Genomic DNA, 22,778 nt, shown 5'->3' with positions numbered 1-22,778 from the left:
ACATACTACGCCATGGGCGATTTTAACCATCCCCCCACAAACTTGGAAACATGCACGAACTCTAACATGCAGACTCAAAGATTCTGGATGTTGCTAATGCAAATACTCTGGAACAGCTGGTCTGCACTCCCACTAGGGGCTCAAATATTCTTGACAGAGTAATCACAAATATGGGGGAACCACTGTACGCCCTCTAGCGTAATGTCTTCATTGTTAAGATCGGATCATAAATTGGTCTCCTTTGAAATAAAGGTAATGGTAGAACCCCCATCAAATCCTACATAATTTTTCCAAAGCAAATTACCTTCCATTAAGTGATCAGGGGCACGAGTGTCTATCTGACAGAAAATATTGTGACATTATGCATCAGGCTGTGAGAATCTTCTAACCCCTTGCATCCACTGGTTCCTTTCTGCCAGTTAAAGAGTTCAAAGTTTGAGCTGATGATCACTTTGAAAAAGTTAACATGCCCAGATGATGTAAGTGCTGTTGCAGTTACCAGATCACAAGCTAGAGCCTATGCTAGCACTGGTTTTACAGTGATGGAGAAGAGCCAAATCCCACTTTTATTTATACTCTAATGCAAAGGATATCAAATTATGGGACTGACTGACCTTGAGGAATGGTATTAAGGATTCTGGAGCTCAAGGTTAGTGTCCACCACAGAAACACTACCTGGGTTGGGGGTGGGAAGAAAAAGGACTTCTTTGATAAATCTAACCCCAGTACTGTTAAGTAAACTGAGTATGCAGATCTTCCCTTGATGCTGGACTAGCCTGATAAGGTTCCATAGGTTTTGAGATCATATTTTAAACATTCCAAGACTATGCAAACTAGACTAGTCATACTAATGGGTATATAATCTCCTAGGTCATTGGTAGTGCTGCCCTTGTGTTGGAACATCACTTGAGTTCTCTGTACTTTGGGGACAAATCCTGCTAAAAAGAAGTTATGTACTCACCATAACGTTCCATCTGAGTAGGTAACTTCATTTGTCATCAATCTGTGGGTATCGGATCCGACCTCGGATCCGAGCCGGCAGCTTTCCAAGCTAAAAGATCCGAGCTCTCAGCTCCTCACTCTTACCCATAATACCCTGCTACCTCCCTCCATTCCTCAGATCGAGTTTGCCAATTATGCACCCAAAAAGAACAATCTAACACACTCGAAAGAGGAACACTAACCTGATACATGACAAAGGGAAACCTTCCATCATAGATATAACCATGAAACAGGCTAGGGGAAGGAGGGGGGGGTCGGTTGCTGACAAATTAAGCTACCTACTCAGATGGAACGTTATGGTGAGTACATAACTTCTTTATCTGAAGTAGTTAACTTCATTTGATCAGCAACCCCTAAAACCTTGAGCGGTCCTCAAGGAAGGATATTCCGGAGCACTGCGGAGCCAAATGCTGCTGCCTACTTCTGGATATCAGATCCAACTTATAATGAGACATGAAGGTATGAGAAGAGGACCAAGTAGCTGCTGAGCAGATGTCATCTAGAGGAACGTTTGACCAGAATGCTGCAGAAGTAGCTATAGAACGGGTAGAATGGGCATGAACCCCCAAGGGTTCTGGCTGGCTGGAAGCTAAATAAGCGTGCACGATGCAGTGGGATATCCATCTAGCTAAGGTAACTTTCGTAATAGGCTTTCCCAAAGATGGCTTAGCAAAAGACACAAAGAGCTGATCCAATTTCCGTGTAGTCGCTGTCCTGTGCAAGTAAAAACGCAATTGCCTGTACACATCCAATAAGTGCAATCTGTATTCCCCTTTGTTCTGAAAGTTGGGGAAGAAAACAGGCAAGTTAATGGTTTGGTTGATATTGGCTTCGGAGGCCACCTTAGGCAAGAATGAAGGGTTAGTCCTGAGAGACACTCTGTCCTTATGGAAGACCAGATACGGGGGATTTCATACAAAGGGGTTGAAGTTCAGATACCCTTCTGGCTGAAGTAATTGCAATAAGGAAGGCCGTTTTACAAGATAAGAATTTTAACTCAACTGAAGCTGCCGGTTCAAAGGGTGGGCCCGTCAGTGCCTGAAGAACCAAGGTTAAGTCCCATGGGGGAACTGCATTCTTGACCGGAGGTCTCAACAGAAAGATGTCTTTCAAAAAGGTTTTGCATATCTTAGCAGACGCTAAGGGACCAAGGTTATCCCCTATGTGGAAATGGCTGCCACTTGGACTTTGAATGTAAAAGCACTGGCTTCTTGTGGAAAATATGGGACAGGAATTCAAGAACCATTGGAATGGGAGCAGTAAAGGGGTCTAAATCCCTATGTTTGGCCCAGATGGAAAAACGCTTCCATTTACTTCTGTAGATCTTCCTGGTAGAAGGTTTATGTGCCGCCACCAGAACAGATTTTACGGGAAACGAGATACCGGGAGTCCTAGCTATTAGTGGAACTGGATCAACCAAGCCGTGAGCTTGTCCAGGTTTGGAGGTTGTAATCCTGCAGGATGAGATCGGATCCGGAATGGGATCTAAGATCCAAGGAGGAGCTACGCTGTGAGACCTCAGGTAAGGGAACCAGATCTGGCGAGGCCAGAATGGGGCTATGAGGATTATCTTGCTTCCCAACCGATGAGCTTTCTGCAGAAATTTTGTCATTAGCGGAAGAGGAGGATAAGCATAAAGAAGACCAGGGGGCCAAGCATGAACCAGAGCGTCTCTGGGGCTTTCCCCTGTTGGGGGAATTAGAGCGAAAAGCTCGCTGCATTTTGCATTTAAAGGAGAAGTGAAAAGATCGCAGAAAGGTTGACCCCATCTGAGGAAGATCTGATTCGCTACTGATGGGTTTAGAGACCACTCGTAAGGTGTGAGGATCGAGCGACTCAGCTTATCCACCAGAATGTTGGACCGACCCGGAATGTGCGTTGCTATCCGAAAGTGGTTGGTGTAAATCGCCCATTCCCAAACTCTCATAGCCTCTCGACAAAGGGGGTAAGATCTGGTTACTCCCTGTTTGTTGATGTACCAGACTACTGCCATGTTGTCTGCCTGAATTGCAATAGTCCCCAGAGGAAAAAGGTCTTGAAGGGCTTGCAACGCTAGAAGCACCGCCCTCATCTCCAGGACACTGATATGCAGAACGGTCTCCACAGGGGTCCACGTCCCTTGGACGGTTCTGCCCATGGAATGCCCCCCCACCCGAGGCGAGAAGCGTCAGTGGTCAGCATGGCTTGGGGTTGAGGCATCAGAAACGGTCTCCCTTCCTGCAGCTCTCGGGAATGGAGCCACCAAAGAAGGGAGTTCCTGCAAACCCTGCTTAGGGGAATCGGAGAATCCAATGGGTGAAGAAGGAGAGACCATTGAACCTGAAGAGTCCATTGAAGGACTCTCATGTGCAATCGTGCCAGACGTGAAAGACTGATGGCTGCCGTCATGGAACCTAGGGCTCTCAGGACCAATTCTGCAGGCGGGGCTGGGGACTGTAGAAGCGCCATTACATGGAGTGACAAGCTGCGCAACCTGTCCGCTGTTAGAAAGGCTTTGGACTGGAGCGTATTTATCCTGGCCCCTATGAAATCCAGAACTTGCACAGGATGAAGAGACGACTTCTGAAAATTTATGGTAATGCCTAAGTGCTGGGCCAAGGATAAGGAATAATTCCTGGCAAAGCACAGCAGATGCCTGGCTGGGGCGGTGAGGAGCCAGTCGTCTAGGTACGGAAAGACCTTAATTCCCTGAAGTCCCAAGCGGACTGCTACAACTGCCATGACCTTGGTGAACACCCTGGGGGCTGTGGTGAGGCCCAACGGGAGAACCCTGAACTGAAAATGACTGGCTCCTAGTCGAAAGTGGAGAAACCTCCTGTACCGTCTGTCCATGAGAATGTGGTAGTACGCATCCTTGAGGTCTGTGGAGCACATCCAGTCGTTCTCCTGTAGAAGAGGGAGAATAGATTGCAGAGTGACCATCCGGAATTTCTCTTTGGCAATGAACAGGTTTAGAGTTGACAGGTCGAGAATTGGCCTCAAGTCCCTTGTCTTTTTTGGCACCAAAAAGAACCTGGAGTAACTGCCCAACCCGGATTGCTCTGGGGGACGTGCTGGATGGCCCTTTTTTCTAGCAACTTCTTTATTTCTGAAGCCGGCGCCTCCCTCTGATTGGGTGGGACATCGGGAAGGCGCTTTGTTAGTGGGGAAAGATTCAGAAAGGGGATAGTGTAACCTCTGGATATTATTCGGAGCACCCAACGATCTGTAGTAATGGACTCCCAACTTTGTAGGTGCTCCGAAAACCGCCCCCCGACTGCCTCCAGAGAAGGACAGCCGGGCAAGGCCTCAGGGCTGCTGCACGGGTCGGACCGAGAAAGGATCGTTGGACCCGAAATTCTTTGGCCCCCCTCTGCCTCTGGGCCGGCGTCCACCTTGTCCTCCTCTGCCTCTAAAGGACGAAGGGTCTGGAGCGGGACGGGACTGCTGGGACTTCCGGAACCACATCTTCTTTTGTCCTCTCTGGTTCCTTGAGAAGGAACTTTGAGGATTCGAGAAGCGGATCCCAACGGTAGACAGTGTCTTCCCGTTTTTCTCGCTCTGGAGCAGCGTGTCGCAGACAGTTTTGCCGAATAGCGTAGAACCGTCAAAGGGAGCGTTCACGAAGGACACCTTGAAGGGTTCCGCAAAGTCGCAAAGGTGAAGCCAGGCATGGCGCTGCAAGGTGACCCCTGCCCCACTGGCTCTAGCCGCTCCCTCCGTGGCATGGGAGAGAAGCCGCATGGAAGTGTTAGAAATTGACTATAGAGTGGCCATGCGAGCCGAGAAGATCCGTTTGTCCTCAGCTGCCATGGACACTGGGGGAGATCCAGTATATTCTTTTATCAGATCCCGCTGGAGTCTAATGACGTGTGCCAGTTAATTCAGCGCCCTTATAGAAAAGGTGGCTGAAGCAAACATCCGCTTTCCAATACGGTCCATCGTCCGAGACTCCTTATCAGGAGGATGGACCAAGAAATTTTCTTGCGCTAGTTCCTTCTTGGTGGCAGCCGCCACCAGCATGGCATCTACTGGGGAACCTTTATTCCACACGGGTTTGTCAGGGGGAGGACTAAGTATCTTGTCCAGTCTTCTAGGGATTGGCTCCATGGTGTGCAGCTCCTTCCAAGCCCTGGCAGTAATCAAGTCTATCAGGGTATCAGCCGGGGGGGGGGGCACCCAAGAGGTAGACGGGCCTGCGTCAAACGCCTCCAGAAACACAGACTCATCCGAGGAAGGTTTTTGGGCTGACCACCCCCCTCTAATACGCATTTCCATAATGTCTCCAAAGGAGACGTCTTCCAGGGGTGACCTTGGAGAACCTTCCCCTTCCTCTAAGTCCGTGTCCTCCGTGAGAGACTCGGGGGAGTCAAAGTGCCTCCTCTTGCACTTTCGTTTGTGTAAGACCTCCTCAGTAGGGCTGTCCGAGGAGGGCTCACTAACGGGGTCCTGTTCCCCTACGGGAACCAATTGGAGCGCCAGTGCAGGCTGACCCTGAGGCCAGATGATGGAAGACAGGCCCAAATGCAAGGGAGTGAGGGGTGGATCCGCAGCCCGGACTGGGGACCTGGAACTCCTCGGCAGCACCCTCTCCACCACGTCAAAAGCCGAGGGCGAACAACTCTCCCCTGACTCCGAGAGTAGCCCCCTCGGCTCCGAAGTGAGGACCGGAGTCGGAGCCGACGCGATCGGACCCGAAAGGGGAGTGTGCTCCAACCGAAATGGAGCCGAAGACACACTCACCCCTGCGGATCCGAAGCTCAGCTCTCGGCCCCGAGAGGTCGCATCCGACACGCTCGAGAGTACGGTCGGCGTCGAAGTAGCCACCACTGTCAGCGCCGACTCCCCGGCTCCGAGATGACTCGGATCCAAAGACTCCGAAACCCGAAAGTGAATTGGAGAAGGAACAATTGGGGCAAAGAAAGGGGCCGAGCTCCCCCCCCCGGAGGGGGGGGGCAAGAGCACCCCCATCTGCATTTGGGCCTGCAGGAATCAATGCATCATCGGGTCCATATCAGCGTCAGACATGCTCCTAGTAGACCTTGAAGAAGTCGCCGAGGCGGGCCGGGAAGGCCGCCTAGATGACCTCGAGGGAGAGCGTGACTCCTCCTCCGGCTCCAGAGAAAAGCAGGGAGAACGGAGCCGAGAGGGGGAAGGACCGGAGACCTTCCTGGGAGAGTCAACTAATTTAGCAGGCGAAGCAGAAGGATGAGATTCTGTCCGCCGCTTGTGGCTCTTATGCCGTTCCTTATCCCTATGCCTCTTCTCTTTGCTAGAAGAGTCCCCCTCTCCCTGGGACAAAGAGGAAGGTTGAGTCCCTGCCAGGGGAGGGGGAGCTGAAGGTTGGACAGCCGCAGCTGCGGCTGGTGCCGCTGAGGGAGAGGCGGAATAAGAATCCACGAGCAAGAGTCCCTGCAGGATTAACTTATTCCTCTTATCCCTCACAGCCCAGGGGTTAAAGGCTGCGCACACTTGGCAGCCCGAAGACAAGTGGGCCATCCCCAGGCAAAGAACGAACTGAGTGTGGCCATCTGCTGGGGACAGCTTATGACCACACTCAGTGCATTTAGAAAAAATGGCCTTAGGCCCCTCAGCCATCGCACGTTGAAACGTGCCCACACACACAGAGAAAGGGGAGGGAAAAAAACTAAAATTTACACTAAGTACCACAAAAAAACCCCGAAAAATACAGAGACAGAAAACTAACGGCCTACTACACTCACACACACCGAAAAAACACTAAAAACTTTAAAGAAGATAGTTTTAAATACTCTCACCAATGCCAAGAGTTCATCACTTAAGCTGTCAGGAGCCGCGGCAAATGAGATCTGACGACTGGAGGGAGGTAGCAGGGTATTATGGGTAAGGGGGAGGAGCTGAGAGCTCAGATCTTTTAGCTTGGAAAGCTGTCGGATCCGATACCCAAAGGTTGCTGATCAAATTAAGTTAACTACTTCAGATCTCAGGTTACACGATACCACAAGAGCATATCTGGCACTATTTTTTAGGCATGCAGGTAAAATATCAGGCTCTGTGGTAGCAGTATTTCCAGTGTTAGAAAACACCTTCAGTACAAACATCCTTGTTAATCTAGGTGGTGTAAAGGATTTGGGAATTAATACTGCTCTAAATTTGCTATTTTCTTTCTACTGGGAATAAGTAGGTGGTGCCATTTTGGACACACTCGGCACACTGATGGATGCCATTTCTTAGTTTCCTAGTTCAACCTTTTAAAAACAGGAAGAGTAAAGATTAGAACAGGAGGAAGGGAAATGAATCTCCACACCATTTTCTTTGTTTCTGTTATCACATTTTTTTACCTAAAATAGGTAAGATGCTACAGTGCATTACTTTATTGCTTTCCAGTAATACGGGTTGTCTCATAAGGATAATGTTTTTTCAGTGTCAAATGTACACTGATAAGAAACCAGATTATAAACCCACTTATCTTCACACATCACCTTTGTATTAATTAATGAGTTTAAAAGTTAAGACTCAAACTGCTTAAAGTTTAAATTTGCTGAGTGTCACATGCAGGAATTCTTTACTCAAAAGATACGATCATGACTGCACTGCGAAAAAGTGTCCATTCAATCTTATTTTTTTACTTTAAATTATTCAGATGTATTTAATATGAAAAACATGTATTTAATATGAAAAACATATCTCAAAACAGCTGCAATACTTCATTCAGCTATGTTTAGCAGTGTAATGATTTCTTAACAATCTGACTACAATCTACAATGGTAAACTATGTTGTCTTTCTACTTCACTAACAAAAAACCTGCTATGATCAGGAGAAAGAATTTCTACTATACTGATTTTGTAACTCTGTACATAAAATATAAGCTAATTCTGACTACCTGATACATCACCTTAGATACAACACTACAAAGCATTTTTTTTATTTTACTACTATTTCCCATCACAACAGGAGTTGGCTTACCTGAAGTAAGTTGTGTTGTGCATCTCTTGATCAAAGGCACCAAGTTCTACTCTGCAGGTTAATGCACCCAGTTTTTCACAGTCCTCTACGTCACATGGATACCTTCCTTCTAGAATATTGTACTTGGCTTCGTCATATAATAGTCTTAAAATGTTTTCATCTTCAATCTTTTGAATAACAGATACAAAAGAAATGCCGTAATATTCTGTATACATTTTTAGATTACTGATTTTTTTTTATCTGTCCTTAACTTACCTAAGCCTCAAGTACACAATACAATGCAAAAGAGACAAAAGAAAATTGTAATCAAGTTAGGATTCCTCAAAACATTACTTCTGGCAATTACTGAAAAGAATCCACAAGCACAAGCTGCATTTGTATCTATAACCATAACCACTTCTAACTCACAATACTTCGTAGGCACACACAAGCCTACTTGCTTCAAAATACATCTGAATCAGCTGCTTTACTTCTGTAAATGTCTGTACTGCAGTTGCAGATTTGCTACTCAATGTTAAAATAGGACTAGTTGCAGTAATATTTACAATTATTACCTCCAGCACACATAAATATTGATTGTAAAAACACTTCATACTTTCGCAACTGTTTCTCAATTCTACTCCCGAAAGTCTTAGACAGCATGAAGACTGTCACATCATATCCAGAATATGTATAAAGAAACAAACAGCAGGCAAGATCTTATCGTATGATAATTTAACCACAAATTAGGTAAAATTTGCAGTGACTCCTTGGTGGCTGGGGGACTATGGTATGTAGAAACCAGCTTTTTGATTTGTATCCCTATGTACAGCACAAAAAAACATGTAGAGACTGCAGTCTTTTCAAATTCAACAGTCTTCCCCTTTTTCTCTTCTTTGGCACAAAATACTGGAACCAAATCCTGACAGAAAAAAAATGCTCTTGTACTCAAGTCTGCGGACAAACTTCAAATGCATCTGCAGAAGACTTGCTTGTTTTGGACACTGAACATTATTCTACATAAAAAGCAGTGTTAGTAAGGTGAAGCTAACAGATACATTCAAACTGCATCAGTTGCTCTGTGAAAAAAAAAAAAACTTTTTGATATGTCCTTGGTTTGGTAAATCTTCTCCATAAGAATTCATCACTTTTTTCATCTATGATTGTGTCTTTCAGCTTTTCCCGGTTAGGGGTCGCCACAGCGGAACTCTGGTCCACTAATGATTGGCAGTAGATTTTTTACGTGCTGAGCTTGCCAACCCTGATGCACAACCTTCAACGAAGGTATGCCCATTCACGCATGTCTCACACAGAAGACGCTCTAGCTGAGAATCGAATGGCACAACGTCTTGCTGTGAGGCAACAATGCTACCGCAGCACCACCACAAAATCCCAAATTAATGGATGTCCAAACACCCATAGCAATGCAAGTTATGGATAAAATGTGCTGGCTATGTAACTGCAGGCACCACCAAAGTCCACAAGTTTACCCAGTGACATTAGCAAGGACCTTTCTCCAAATGAAAAAACAAAAACGCAACATATTATGGTAATATGACAATATATACTTATCAAAGTTAACAGAGCTGCGGCTTGCAGGAGACCCACTGTCATCTGAACTGAGAAGGAAGATGAGAATTCCCTACTCATAAAGGAGTGTGCTCTCACAGACTGACACAGTAAGACTGTACCTCGTGCATCTAACACTGCGGTCCCTCCTTAATAGGTCTTTGGTTAAAAAGAATCGCAAGCTGTTAAAAACCAAGGTGGAAGAAGCCATAGCATTGCGCAAGCACTGAGCTCAGACAGCTAAGACCTGGAGCACGGATTTCCCTAGTTACAAGCTGACACTCAAAGTGTTGGTCAAGACAATAATGCTTGGTGAAAGTCTAAGGCTCAGGGTCAGATCTCTTTGCAGAAAATGTATGACACACTGTGCCTTCTTGCATGTCTTTATACCATAAAACATACTGTCTGACCAGAAGGAAAAAGAAGCCCATTTAGCATTACTTTTTCCAAGGATGTTCTAGGGTTAGAAGCACCACTGCTCTCAGCTCAAACTGTCTGATGTGGAAACACTTACCACAATCTCTGCATTATATGGGAACCTTAAGTGAGCTCTACAACTTGTAAAACTGTCAGAAGAACCTGCACTTGGTGTGGGTGATGAAAGTGAAAACCATCAGAAGATTGGCTGTTCCACCACTCCAAGGTCAAATAAAAAGGATCTGCCATTAAAAGAAAGTCTGTAAGCAACTGATAGCTTTAAAGCCACTCACACTTCATCCTCATGTATGCAGTGGCAACCATAAAGTACAGATTTGCACAGCACGGTCTCTGTCTATACCCTGTAATGTGTTCTCACCAGATAGGCACAGCGATAACCTCCTGGATACTATCCAAGAACAGAAATAACTGAAACTGGACTGAGTCCAACTCCACCCCAGTGTAGAGTTTACCCTGTGGTGGTGGTAGCAGGGAAGATTGCCTCCAATTTATTATTACTCCCCTAGAGACTGCAACCATGGAAACAAGCACAAAAAAGTGCTTCCAGCAAGTTACAAGGAGCCAGTCACGCAGGTAGGAGATGAATAGGATATCCTTCTCCTGCAAATCTTCAGTCACTATAGTCAATGCCTTAATGAACACTCTGTACACTGATGACAGCCCAATGGCAGCAATTTGTAATGGAAGTGATGCTCACCAAGAAAAAAAAAATCTGTGTGGTCCTCAAATGCTAATGCATGAAACAGCATTTACCTTATCCAGTAGTCCCATCTAGGTACCCACATGAGTAAGGGCAGAAGCCCCAGCAGGGTGATCACCTGAAACCTAATGCATCAAATATGCTGGGTGAAGTCACATAGGTCTTCTTTGGAAACCAGGAACAGATGCAACTTAAACCCCTGACACACTTCTGAAGCCAGCAGCTTCTACAGACCTTCTCGGCAACACACTGCAGGCTGGACCTGTAACAACAACTCTGCTACAAAAGACTGATCTACTACTGCAACTCATTCTGACAAAGGACCAATGAGCTCCACAATGTGGCCAGGACTGACCACATCTATACCCCACTAACCCTTTCTGATGCATCTCCAATAAGCGATGAACCTTTGAAAATTGCACCTAACCCCTAAAGGTAGTCCCAAACTAAGTAAGGAGTGAGGTAAATTTGAATAAGGAGTCATATCCAGAGGCAACTTTGTTACACCAGAGGACAAAATACAGTAAGATGCAAAAGCCTTCCTCAAATGGTGAAGAAACCCTTTCCTGTTTTGGGTTGCTGAATAAATAAGAGGAAGGGATAATGTAGCCTCTTTTCCTATCAGTAAATCACTGAAAGCATCAGGTCCTGTGCTGGCTGGCTAGACAGCACCCACCAAGATCTTGCTCCAAAGTTTCTCTTTCAAGGAAGACAAAATGCACACCATGGAGCCTGTGGTCCTGATTAAAGAATCAGCAAAAGCAAAGTTACAGCAAAACACCCAGCACTCCTACTTTAGATACTGTATACAGATTCTTGCACAGATAAGAAGGGATTCCATTTTTTTGATACCTTACATGCTGTACGTAATATGGAGGGTGTACAGTAGTTGGCTTGATGTGGTACACAGTTTTATTTAGCATAAGAAAGACAAAGAGGAGTTCAAATTCATTGTCCTACCTAAGAGTCCAGATGTGAACTGGTTTCTTAGAAAACAACATTCCCCTTGAATAACGGTCATTTTTGACATCAAGTTTGAATGAGTAGCAGGCACTGAAAACCATGTACAGTGAGGATGCTATCACTGTTCTGAAACCATCTTTCCAGTAACTACAGAGATATCTATAAAGTTTGAGAGTTAGGAATGTCTGTATGGAATGCAGCTTCCTGTTTAGACTTCTAGCATTGAGCAGTGTTACCTTTATATAGCCTTGATTTTGTCTAGCTGTGTAGGGAATTTGATGAGACTGACCTTGCTGAAAAAAGGAACTACAGGGAAAGAAAAAGTCCTGGTCAGTATGCAGGAGTCATAAGGAGAGAGGTACAAGGCCATTCCTAGCAAAGCAACTAGGGTTGCCAATTTATCTCCTCCAAGACTGATACATACTGTTTTTCGGCTTTTCTTTTAGGGGGACGCCACAGCGGAAACCGAATGATTGGCAGTAGAGTTTATATGCTGGCTATGCTTGGCCTTTGCCATAACCTTCAGCACAACTAGGAGCGGACATTTTCAATGTCGCGTCACAGTAGACGCTTTTTAAGAGAATCGAACGGCAGACAGCCAACTGCTGTTGAGTGGGGCTACTACACTACCACCCACCGCCAGTTGAACCCCTTTAAAATGACATCAACAGCTGAGGCAATAATTGAAATCTATTATTATTTGATTGTATTGTGGCATCATTCTTACTGATGGTATTGTACTGCCCCCTTACTAGTTTCATACCAATTTCAGGTAAAAGAATATTTTGAGTGTTTCATCATGTCCGTCTTCATATGACCCAAGGAGGTGTTTCTGAAGTCATTTACTCCCACATACACATTGACAAAGTTAAATGTGCACTTAGGGTGAAGGGAGTTGGGGTGGTCCCAGTGACATCATGAATCCTGCCACCTAAGAGGAAGCTAACAGTCATCATGTCTCTGCTCTTCCTAATGAATGGCTCATCTATGTGTCTGACTATGGGGTCACCCATTACTAGGATGTTACCTGATGTACTGGCTCAGCCTTTCCAACTTAACTCATTACAGCCTAGTGATGCCTCCAGATGTTTCTGAAGTTGCATCTTACCAATGCTTTAGGAATCTAATAGTGTCAGTTTATATTTGCATTACTAACTTCAAAATCATGCTTCATACAAGCTACTGAAAGATTTAATTTTAAAACTTACATTACATGATGGGCAATAAACTGCACTGATATTTTACCTCTATATAGTGCTGCTAAAAAGAGGACAATCATTATTCATATACTACTTATATTACTATAATTGTTGTACTTTCTGAACATCTCAACAACAGAGTAATGCAGACAGAACTGCATCTCCTCTTATGAAAGCTCACAGATAAAATCCTGCTGACTACACGTGTTAAGACTTTTAAAAATATTACACAATTAACATTTGTGAATGTTCATAGGTAAGTACTAGGCCAGCTGCACATGTGGGTCATTTTAAACCCAGCCAATTTCCCTTTTAAAACTAAGAATCAAACCCTGTATCTCATGTCTGTGAAGTAAACATCTTAACCATTATGACAATTCTGTTCATTATGACTTATAAAATGCAGTTTAAGACCTACAATTTAACAAATACTACCAATGTAAAGATCTGTTTGGTCTAAACAAGTTACCATTTCCATCTTTTAATAACCCTTATGGTTCCATAGAATCATAGGAGATTACTAGGCTAATGGCACTAGGGCCCCTACAAGCCTAGCCAAGAGTTTATCCCCAAGAAAGAAACCTCAGTCAGCACCTGTTGCCCCTGTCAATGAGGGACAAAGGTGGAACCCCTGGGACCAATTTGTGGTTTCCCATCCACTCATCACGGCTATTCTTGAACAGGGTCAGCGAAGTATCTGTTTGACATGTATGGGAAGTCTATTCCAGAGACAGGGCAGCCTCTGGGAGATAAACCTCTCTCTCCAGTAGGTTTTGTTGATGTCACATATCATATTTAGGCCTATCGAGCGGGTAATGCGTGACGAGTTAGACTTACAGATACAGAGCATCTTTAGTAGGGCAAGGTCCGATACTGCCTTGTAGGCGAGACACAGATTACCTCTGAGCAATCTGTATGACACTGTGTAGAGTGATAGTGATTTGAGCCTGTCCGAATAGGACAGAAGTTGGAGGTCATGGATTCTCTTTGTGAGGTATTTCTGTGGCCTTTCCAGTTGGTGCTGGTGTATGGAGAGGTACATATCAAACGGGGCATTATACTCAATTATAGGCCTAATGAGCGAGGAGTATAGAGAGTTAATAACCTCCTTGTTTTCCTGGATGTAATCCCTTTACTTATGAGATGAACCAAGTAAAAGGCTTTTCTGACCACTGCCAACACAGGATGGTTGAATGTGAGATTGCTGTCAACCTGAGCACCCAGGTCTCTCACCACAGGCTGTGTGCTTAGGGGGTTGCTGTTGATGTGGTAATCAGTAGAGGCATGTTTTTGTGAATGGTATGATAACGCATTTTTTTGCGTTTAATTTAAGGCCCTGACTTTGGCACCAGTTATTTGTAGGTGTGACACCCTCCTGCAGTAAGTTACCATCATTTGGGGAGTCAATGAGAACACCCAACTTACACTTGTCCACAAACTTGGTCAGCCACAGGTCCTTTGTCTTTGCCTGGACCTCTGAGAAGTAGATGTTAAATAGTAGGTATCCCAGAACAGATGCCTGGGGAACATCATTAGTGACAAGTCTGCTGTCAGATGTGGTGGTACCTATTTTGACCTTGTGGGTCCTATCGGTGAGCCAGCTGGCCACCCACCTGACGAGATAGGGATTTATGCCAAGTTGTGTTAGCTTTTCGATGATACCTGAGTGGGGGATTATATCAAAGACCTTTGCCTAGTCAAGGTAAGCTGTGAGTACTGACTTTCCCTCATCCAGGGCCTTGGTGAGAGTCTCAAAGAAATCAATCAGGTTCAATAGGCAAGCTCTGCCCCTGACGAATCCGAATTAGGTGGTGTCAAGTGCTTAGAGACTGCCTATGTCCTTGTTTATGAGATCCATAATAATAGGCTCCATGGCCTTACAGATCAGACTTGTCAAGCTAATGGGGCGACAGTTTCCCAGGTCAGTAGTAGCACCACCTTTGTGCAAGGGGATGACAATGCCAGTTCTCCAATCTGCTGGAATGCAGCCTGTAATTAGGCCGTGGTTGAATAGGGTGCTCAATGGAAAAGCTAGTTCTTGCTGGAGATGGTGCAAAATACAGCCTGGGATACTATCAGGTCCCATGGAAGCTGTGTTCTTTACCTTGGATAGTGCCTTTAACACTTGAGCTACAGAGATGTGAGGTGTGGGACAAGTATCGGGGATATCGAATGGGCCTTTGGGGGGGGGATAGGGGAGTGATGTTTGCACTGAACCTATCAGTTAGCAGGTTGGCCAAGTCAACAGGATCAGTGTAAGTGGTACCATTAAGTACTAATTCAGAACAAACCTGGGCTTTGCCATGGAGGTTCCTGTTGTAACTGAAGAAGAACTTGTGGTTTCCCTTTGTTTTGATGGCTAGTTTCAACTCATAATTGGCTTATTGGAGGATTTTCACAGTGATCTAATTTGCTTGTTGAGGCTGAGGAGGGAGTTTTTCCAATTTGGAATTTGTTCCTTTTTACCTCTGGACAACAGTTTCTTCCTTTTGTTGTAAAGCCTGTTGATAGAGGATGTCCACCACACAGGTTTGTGTTTCCTTGAGGAGCAGGTTTTAGTTCTGCTGGGTATGGATGAGTCCATGCAGTTGTACAGGTGCTTATATACTGCATTGGCATACTGGTTTAGCATAGTTGTCTGCATCCTCTGAGGGGGGTGGTGGTATGAAGCTACTGATACCTTCCCTTAGGAGGTTGTAGTCAGCTTTTGAGAAGTTTTTTTAGGCTGGTTACGGCTGGGGAGGGATCGAGTAGGATAGAAACTTCAAATGACATAGACCAATGATCTAATCTCACCAGGGAGGAACATACTATGAGAGTGATGCAGTGGCCGGCCATGTTGGTGAGAACCAAGTCCAGAATGTTATCTCCCCTTGTAGGGGAGGAGACGAGCCAGTCTAGTGCGTTAGAACTGATGAAGTCAAGGAATCATTGGGTGAATGCATTAGTGCAGGAATAGTTCACCCAGTCTATGGTGGGATAGTTGAAGTCACCAAGCATCAGGGTGTTTAGGGGGTACCTTGATTGAGTCAAGTAGGTCCAGGTAGGAGGAGAAGGTATCCTGAGTAACTGGAGGGAGGTCTATAGCTGGTTTTAAACTTGGATGGGTGTCTTGCCAACTGTCAGTTGCTCCTGGAGTACTTCCAGTGTGTCATGCTGGCAAACCAGTCTGGAGGTGTGCCTGTCCTTAATGCAGATAGAGATCCCACCACCCTTAGTCTTTCCAACCTTGTTTTGGGGTCAGAAAGTGAGGAATGAGGTATAGCCTGGTAATGCAGGGGTGCTCTCCACAGCCCTGAACCAAGTTTCAGTGACAGCACAGACATCGGCATCTTCCAATGTGAGGACAACCTCCACTGAGTGCATTTTTAGGTTAAGGATCCTAGTGTTAAGCAGCATGATCTTCATTTTGCTTTTTGACAGATTTTTTTTGTTGGAAGACTTGTCTTTGGGACATAGCCTAAAAAAAAACATAATAAATGGGGAGGCAAGAGCCTTGGCCAAGATCCAGAACCCCCAGGGGTGACAGGTGGAGGCCACCTCTGGCAAACCATCGAGGCCTGTCAACCACGTCATCCCAGGCAGACAGATACTGGATCCCCTTGGAAAGACACCAGAAATTAAGCCAATTGTTGAAGTCAATTATTTTTTGTTGGCATTGTGGTATCATTCTTGGTGAAGGTAGGATGCTGCTTAGGATTAGGGTCATAGCTGCCTGAGACACATACTCTGACAGCTCAATCATGCCTCTCTTCATATAGTCCAGGGAGGTACGTCTCAAGTCATTCACACCAACATGGACAATGACAGTCATACTTGTACCTGTTGTGGAGAGAGTTAAGTACGTGCGTGATGTGGCGGATTCTGGTACCTGACAGACAACTGACCATGACCTTCTCCTTGTTGAGCCTGTTGAGGGGGACATTAGCGTCTCTCACTACTGAGTCGCCAGATCGCCAATGATGAGTATGTTTGGTTTATTGTTATGCCTTATGGGCTGCGTTGGTTTACTGTTATGCCTAAAGGGCTGTGTTTGTGAGACACTGGTGTGTTGTCTACTGTGTATTATGTGATTGGTGTTGTGCGTGGAATGTTTGAGTGTGTGTTTTGGAGGTCTCTGTTGTGTAGGTAAGTTTTTATTGAGGACCCTGCATAGGTGTGTGTGTGTGTGTGTTGTGCTTGGCTCTGTGATGTGGGTGGTATGGTGTTTGTGCTGGCAATCTAAGAGATATAAAAATTGATTTTAATGTGAGAGCAACTTTGTTTTGTCAAAAAACTCAGGATACAATCACTGGAAATTAAGAGTACAAACCTCCAAAGTTCCATTGGATTGAATGAGTTAAGGGCTTCAACTTGCCAGCTGTCTGGCCCCTTTTTGTAGTTATATATTTTTTTAGTGGCGATATATGTTGTTTGCCTGTCAGTTTGGTGCAGAGTGCCCTATATACCAAAATTATGCCCAGAAGGCCTTTACGGTTTCAGCAGTTTCAGCAAGGCTTACTTGCTGGTTTAGGACATGGTTTTGAGAAGTGGTATCAGAAATTAGAACATCCTAGGTACAGTCAACAATTTTAGAAGATATGCTGGCCTCCAAGGTGATAGATATTTGCTCCTCTCACATACAGGATCATCTAGTGGATGACATTGTGAATCCTACCACCTAAGATATAACATGAGGTAGTTCCTGCATAGCCTCAAGGTACCTAGTGCTATTAGACTGGCAACAGATAGGTAAGCTGCGACATCATCATGACTAGTGAGTACTAGTGAAGTGTAACTGCAGGAAGGGGTCTACATACCAGAACACAAGGAGAAACAATAAGTAAAAGCACCAGAGCTACAATTCTATATGCACAGTAGCTGCAAATGAAGAGTACTATGGCCAGGAAAAAATGTAGTAAAAACAAATGGATACTTGAATCAGCAACTACCAACTAGGTTTAGATGCTACAACAGCAGCTTAGCACAATTTGGCTCAGGCACCACAACAGCTTGGTACACTGATGAGACAATCTATACTTTACTGCAATGACTGGTCTCAGGCTCAGAATGCCAACAACAGAAAAAACAAATGCTGAGTACAAAAGGCTGTTAAGGGCAATAGCAATAAGTTAAAGATATTTAAAAATATTATAACTTGGCACCAATGCCATAAATGCAGTTTATGCACAAATTTGCTAATCACTGCAATGATTAGGCTTGGGTTGCAAATGCCCACAGCTGGCAAACTTAATGAAATGAGACAATAAGCAGTAAGTCTACAGCAAGAGTGAGCTCCACCCTAAATGATCTAGCAAGAGTGAGCTCCACCCTAAATGAGATGGCTATCTACAAGTATTTCCTGCTCCTATTCTCAAGTTTACAAAACTGCACTCCAGAGACCGCAAATGTGCTCAGTCATCTGCAGGAGTGTTTGAATGTGCCCAGCTGAATGCCTTTGTCGGATAAGTTCAGTAAATAGTGAGCAAGTGTCAAAAAGAGACACCACTTCACAGATTTTTTCTTTTTTTTTTTTTTTTGCAAAACCATACAATAGAACTATTGTAAATATTTCTCAACTGCAAAACTACAGTGTGAAAAATCCAGTACTTTCCAGATGACGTGGGGTTTGGTTGCAAGTTCAGTCCGAGTTGGTATACTCAAGCTTCCTCATGTAGCCACAGCCCAGCAGAATGCAATGACAATGTCTGCAGACACGCCAAGTTTAAGCAAACAAGCTGCACCACACAGGCCAATTAAAAAACATACCGGCTCTGCATCCAATAGCAAATTTCACTCAGAACAAAAGTTGCACCACTTCTCTCTCCAGGAGATTGTTTGCTAAACCTGTTCTAAATGAAGGAATCCATCACAGCACAAACAAAAAAACACTACAGTAATCAAAATCAACAGAAGAACACACTAATTTAAGTGTAAAATCAGAAACTTGCACTTCCCAGATGTAATGGGATCTGCATATGAGGTTAAGTCTGAGAAGGTATCATCAGATATCCTCGTGAAGTACAACAGAGTAAGAAGGCTTATTTGTTGGTTAAGGACTTGGCAGATGTGATTTTGAGAAGTGGTATCAGAAACTACAACATGCTAAGTTGTTTTTCTTTCAGCTTTTCCCGGTTAGGGGGTCGCCACAGCGGAACTCTGGTCCGCTAATGATTGGCAGTCGATTTTTATGATGCCAAGGTGCCAGCCCAACCTTCAACGAAGGCATGCCCATTCATGCATGTCTTTCGAACCCCACTCGACTGCGGGGAGGACATGTAGACTCCACACAGAAGGCACTCCAGCCGGGAATTGAACGGGAGAACCTCTTGCTGTGAGGCGACAACATTACTGCTGCACCACCGTGGCTTTACAACAACATGCTAAGTACAGTCAACATGCTAAGTACAGTCAACAATTTTAGAAGACAGACTGAAAGAGGCAGAGATAGGGTACCTCTAGGCTGATCAGATGGCATCTCAAATGTCTGACTCCTACAAGGACAGGATAACCCAGAGTTAATCAGGCGCTCTCTTCAAACATCAGGATAACCCAGAGTTGCTCAGATGTCCTCCTCAAAAACTCCACCAGGTGCTTTTGAGGAGAAAAAGTATTGGCTCAAAGCCAATAAAAGCTTCTGCTCATTAAAAGATGAGGGTCATTTGGTTGGGGGAAAGATGACAAGATCAACTCACTATCCTTGTTCGTCTCATAACAGTGGCCTTGAAATCCTCTAAATCACCACAGAATCTGGTGTGTAAGGCAAAACCACACTAATACTCCTGAGCAATCAAGTATCTAGCTAGATAACTGCTAGCTAGTCAAGAGCAGTATAAGCAGCAGAGGGGCCAATGCCACGTCTGGCAAAGGCTTCACACCAAACTTCCTCACAGTGCACTCCAAAACCCATGACTCAAGATACCCAATGTTCAAGCTCTGAGCTGAGAGCCCATGCTTAGGATGACTAGTGGATCCTCTTCTATGAGGCATGCTGAAAAAGACAGACCTTGAGGCCAGTTCCAAAAGCAGTATCCAGAATCCTAGGCACCACTGATCTGTGATCAAGTGACCACAGGATCACTCTGTAGGATCACACTAAATGACCATGGACTCCAGCTGAACATTCTGAGACACAATGGTCCCAGAGTGAGAGACAAAGAATTGTCTTCCTGACAGCTTTTGGGGAGCTCACAACACGCAGGGTCCTGGGACCAGCTGGACATGAACTTGATTGAGGAGGTTCAGGCCTAGACCTCTTATACAAAGCTCTGGATTTATGTCTGGGGCTGCAAGGAGTACCCTCTGCTGGACTGTGAGAACTGCTGTCCACCACTACCACTTTTTTTAGTAAATAAACGTAGGCCGATAGCTTTCCTCCTTCACTGTTCAGCAACCAATACACAACTCTGCCACTGTCATGCTCTTCTCCAAGAAAGTACAGGCAATGCCAGTTCATGCCTTAGGAGGTATTTCAACAACTACACAGACACTCATTCTGCTGTTTAAACATATGAATGCAGGACTTAAAAGTAAGAATAAAAATCAGAACTGTGCAAGTGGCAAAGATGATCTATTGGGCACCAGTGGCTTCTGTGTACTAACACAGACAGCACACTGCATTATGGCATGTGCTGATAAAAACAAGTGAAAATTCCTAAATGTGGGATTTTACAGAAAGAAGACTGTTGAATTTTATATACTGGAAAAGGTATATACAACCAAGAATCAGCAAGGAGGGTCCTCAAAGTTAAAGTTACACTTAGTCCCAAGATTATGTGCAATCTAAAAGACCATCTTTCCAGATTTGTGTTTAGTACGGAAATGCAACATCAATGAAACAAAAGTTATGTATTTCATAACTACGAATCTGTGTTGCATGCTTCCATCCCTCCTCAACAGAAGGGTTCTCAGACATGTCTCAAATCCAACTCTGGCCACTCTCAGACTTTGGATTTAAAGCTCAGGCTCTTGCCTTTACCCATAACCTCCTGCAAGTACAGAGTTACTTCAGATCAAGTTTGCCCATACCCTATCATATAAAATATTGTTGTCTCTGCTTCCAAACCTAGAAATTGAAGAGTACATGATCAAGCCAAGAAAGTTATTAGTGCAGTCACTCCATGAACAAAAGATAAAACAATTAGATGAGGAAAGGAAGGAGGAAAGATGAGGAAGGATGGAAGCAGACAACACAGATTTGTCATTATGTTAAGTCCATAACTTTCGTATCTGAAGCTGTCTCTTCTGTCTGTTCTTCAAATAGATGGGACAGAGTCCCCAACCCTCAAATAGGTGGGACGGAGTCGCCAGCTACTATCAATCTTAGGAGGCCTCGTGGAAAGATATTCCAGAGGACAGATGAACCAAAGGAAGCTGTAGACCTTGACTGTAAATCCAACTTGCAATGGGAAATGAAGGAATAGATATTGAGCCAAGTAGCTGTAGCACAAATATCATCAAGTGATACTTTGAAAAAGGCAGTTATGGTAGCCACTGAGCAAGTCGAGTGAGCCTTAGAAGGCTTAGGCAAAGACAACTAAACCAGACAAAAAACAGCCAGCACCAGCCAGCAACTTACCAATTATTATTTTAATATATTAACACTTCATGTAAAAACACATCCTGCATACTGTTTTTGGTGCTGGCTGTTTTTTGTTTGGTTTAGTTGGCAGTTTGCCCTTTGCACCTTTCCATACTTGCGTGGGACTGTGTTTGCATTAGGTAAAGACAACCCCTTCTCTCTAGCCATGTGAAATGCAATCAAATAACCACTGAGACAGTGGCACTTTATAAACCCCATTTCCCAATTTGGCTGTAGAAAAGGAGGCAAACAACTGGTCACTCTTTCTAACCTTCTGAGTGCAATATATACACAAAAACGAAGTTGACAGTGTACATCCAGTAGGTGTAGCATTTACTCTTGCTTGCTGATGAATCTTGGAAAGAAAAGGGGAATGCTGACACACTAATTAAAAGATGATTCAGAAGCCACCTTTGGAAGGAAAGAAGTACTGGTTCTTGGAGTAATTCTGTCCTTGAGGAAGGCCAAATGAAGAGGATTGCAAGAAAGGACCTGTAACTCCAAAATCTTCCTAGCAGACATGACTGCCACCAAAAATAAGGCCTTTCAAGACAGGTATTTTACTTCAACCATTGCTGCAGGTTCAAAACAGGGCCTAGTTAAGGCCTGTAAGTGAATGGTAATATCCCAAACAGGAACAGGGTTTCTAAAGGGGAGCCAAAGAAGGAAGGTACTACTACGGAAAGCTTTAGACAATTTAAGAGATGCAATGGAAGACTGATTCTCCCACACATGAAAACGGGAAATGGCTGCAAACTGAACCTTGATAACAGAGTAGCTAGCTCCACTGTAGAAGAGAGATGCAAGTCCATGATTGCCAGGAGAGGGGCTGAAAAAGGGTCTATATTTTTTAAAGGAAGCCAAAATAGAAAATATCTTCCATTTGCTCTTAGTAGTCTTTATGGTAGAAGGTCTCTGTGCGGAGTTTGGGATCTGAGTGATTTGAGAAGAAAGCATGGACTGTCTAGTCATCATTAGATCTGGAGAAACCATGTGGTCAATTTGGGGGCAGGAATGTTCAGGTGAGGCATTCTGGATGGTTGAGAGAGAATATCTGGAGTGAGACTCAGCAGCCAAGGAGGGTAGATTGGATGACAAAATGGGAAGGGAAACCACACCTGCTGGGGCCAGAAGGGAGCAATGAGGATTATTGTAGCCTTCCTTGCCAGTGCTTTCTGTAGAAACTTTGGGATGAAAGGAGTAGGAGGAAAAGCACACAGGAGACAGGTGTGGAAGCAAGAGTGGACCACAGCATACTCTGTTGCCCCCTCCTCCTGGAGAATTAGGGCAAAGTACCTTCTGCACTTGGTGTAGCGGTTGGCTATTTGTAAGTGTGTCCAAATAAGCTCCAATTAATTCTATAGTCTATACAGGCTGAAATTTGAACAGTTATACCTAGTTGTGAGCAAAGCTGGAGCAAGGAGTCTTTGGCTTGGATTACAA

The 22,778-nt window shown here is 44.6% G+C and overlaps 1 protein-coding gene across 1 annotated transcript in view; it reads right to left on the bottom strand.

The window, feature by feature from the left end:
* FRMD8 (FERM domain containing 8) overlaps positions 1-22,778 on the bottom strand; it is a 1,254,366-nt gene that overhangs the window by 757,983 nt on the left and 473,605 nt on the right. The window contains exon 6 of the mRNA XM_044075785.1: positions 7,928-8,094. Coding sequence (XP_043931720.1) covers positions 7,928-8,094 — 167 coding nt within the window. The remainder of the gene's footprint in view (positions 1-7,927; positions 8,095-22,778) is intronic.

The sequence above is a fragment of the Protopterus annectens genome, chromosome 6.part1, assembly GCF_019279795.1.
Source record: "Protopterus annectens isolate FY-2018-M chromosome 6.part1, PAN1.0, whole genome shotgun sequence".
Taxonomy (NCBI): Eukaryota; Metazoa; Chordata; order Ceratodontiformes; family Protopteridae; genus Protopterus; species Protopterus annectens.
The sequence above is the reverse complement of the archived record's forward strand: the minus strand, read 5'-3'. Positions and strand labels throughout refer to the sequence as shown.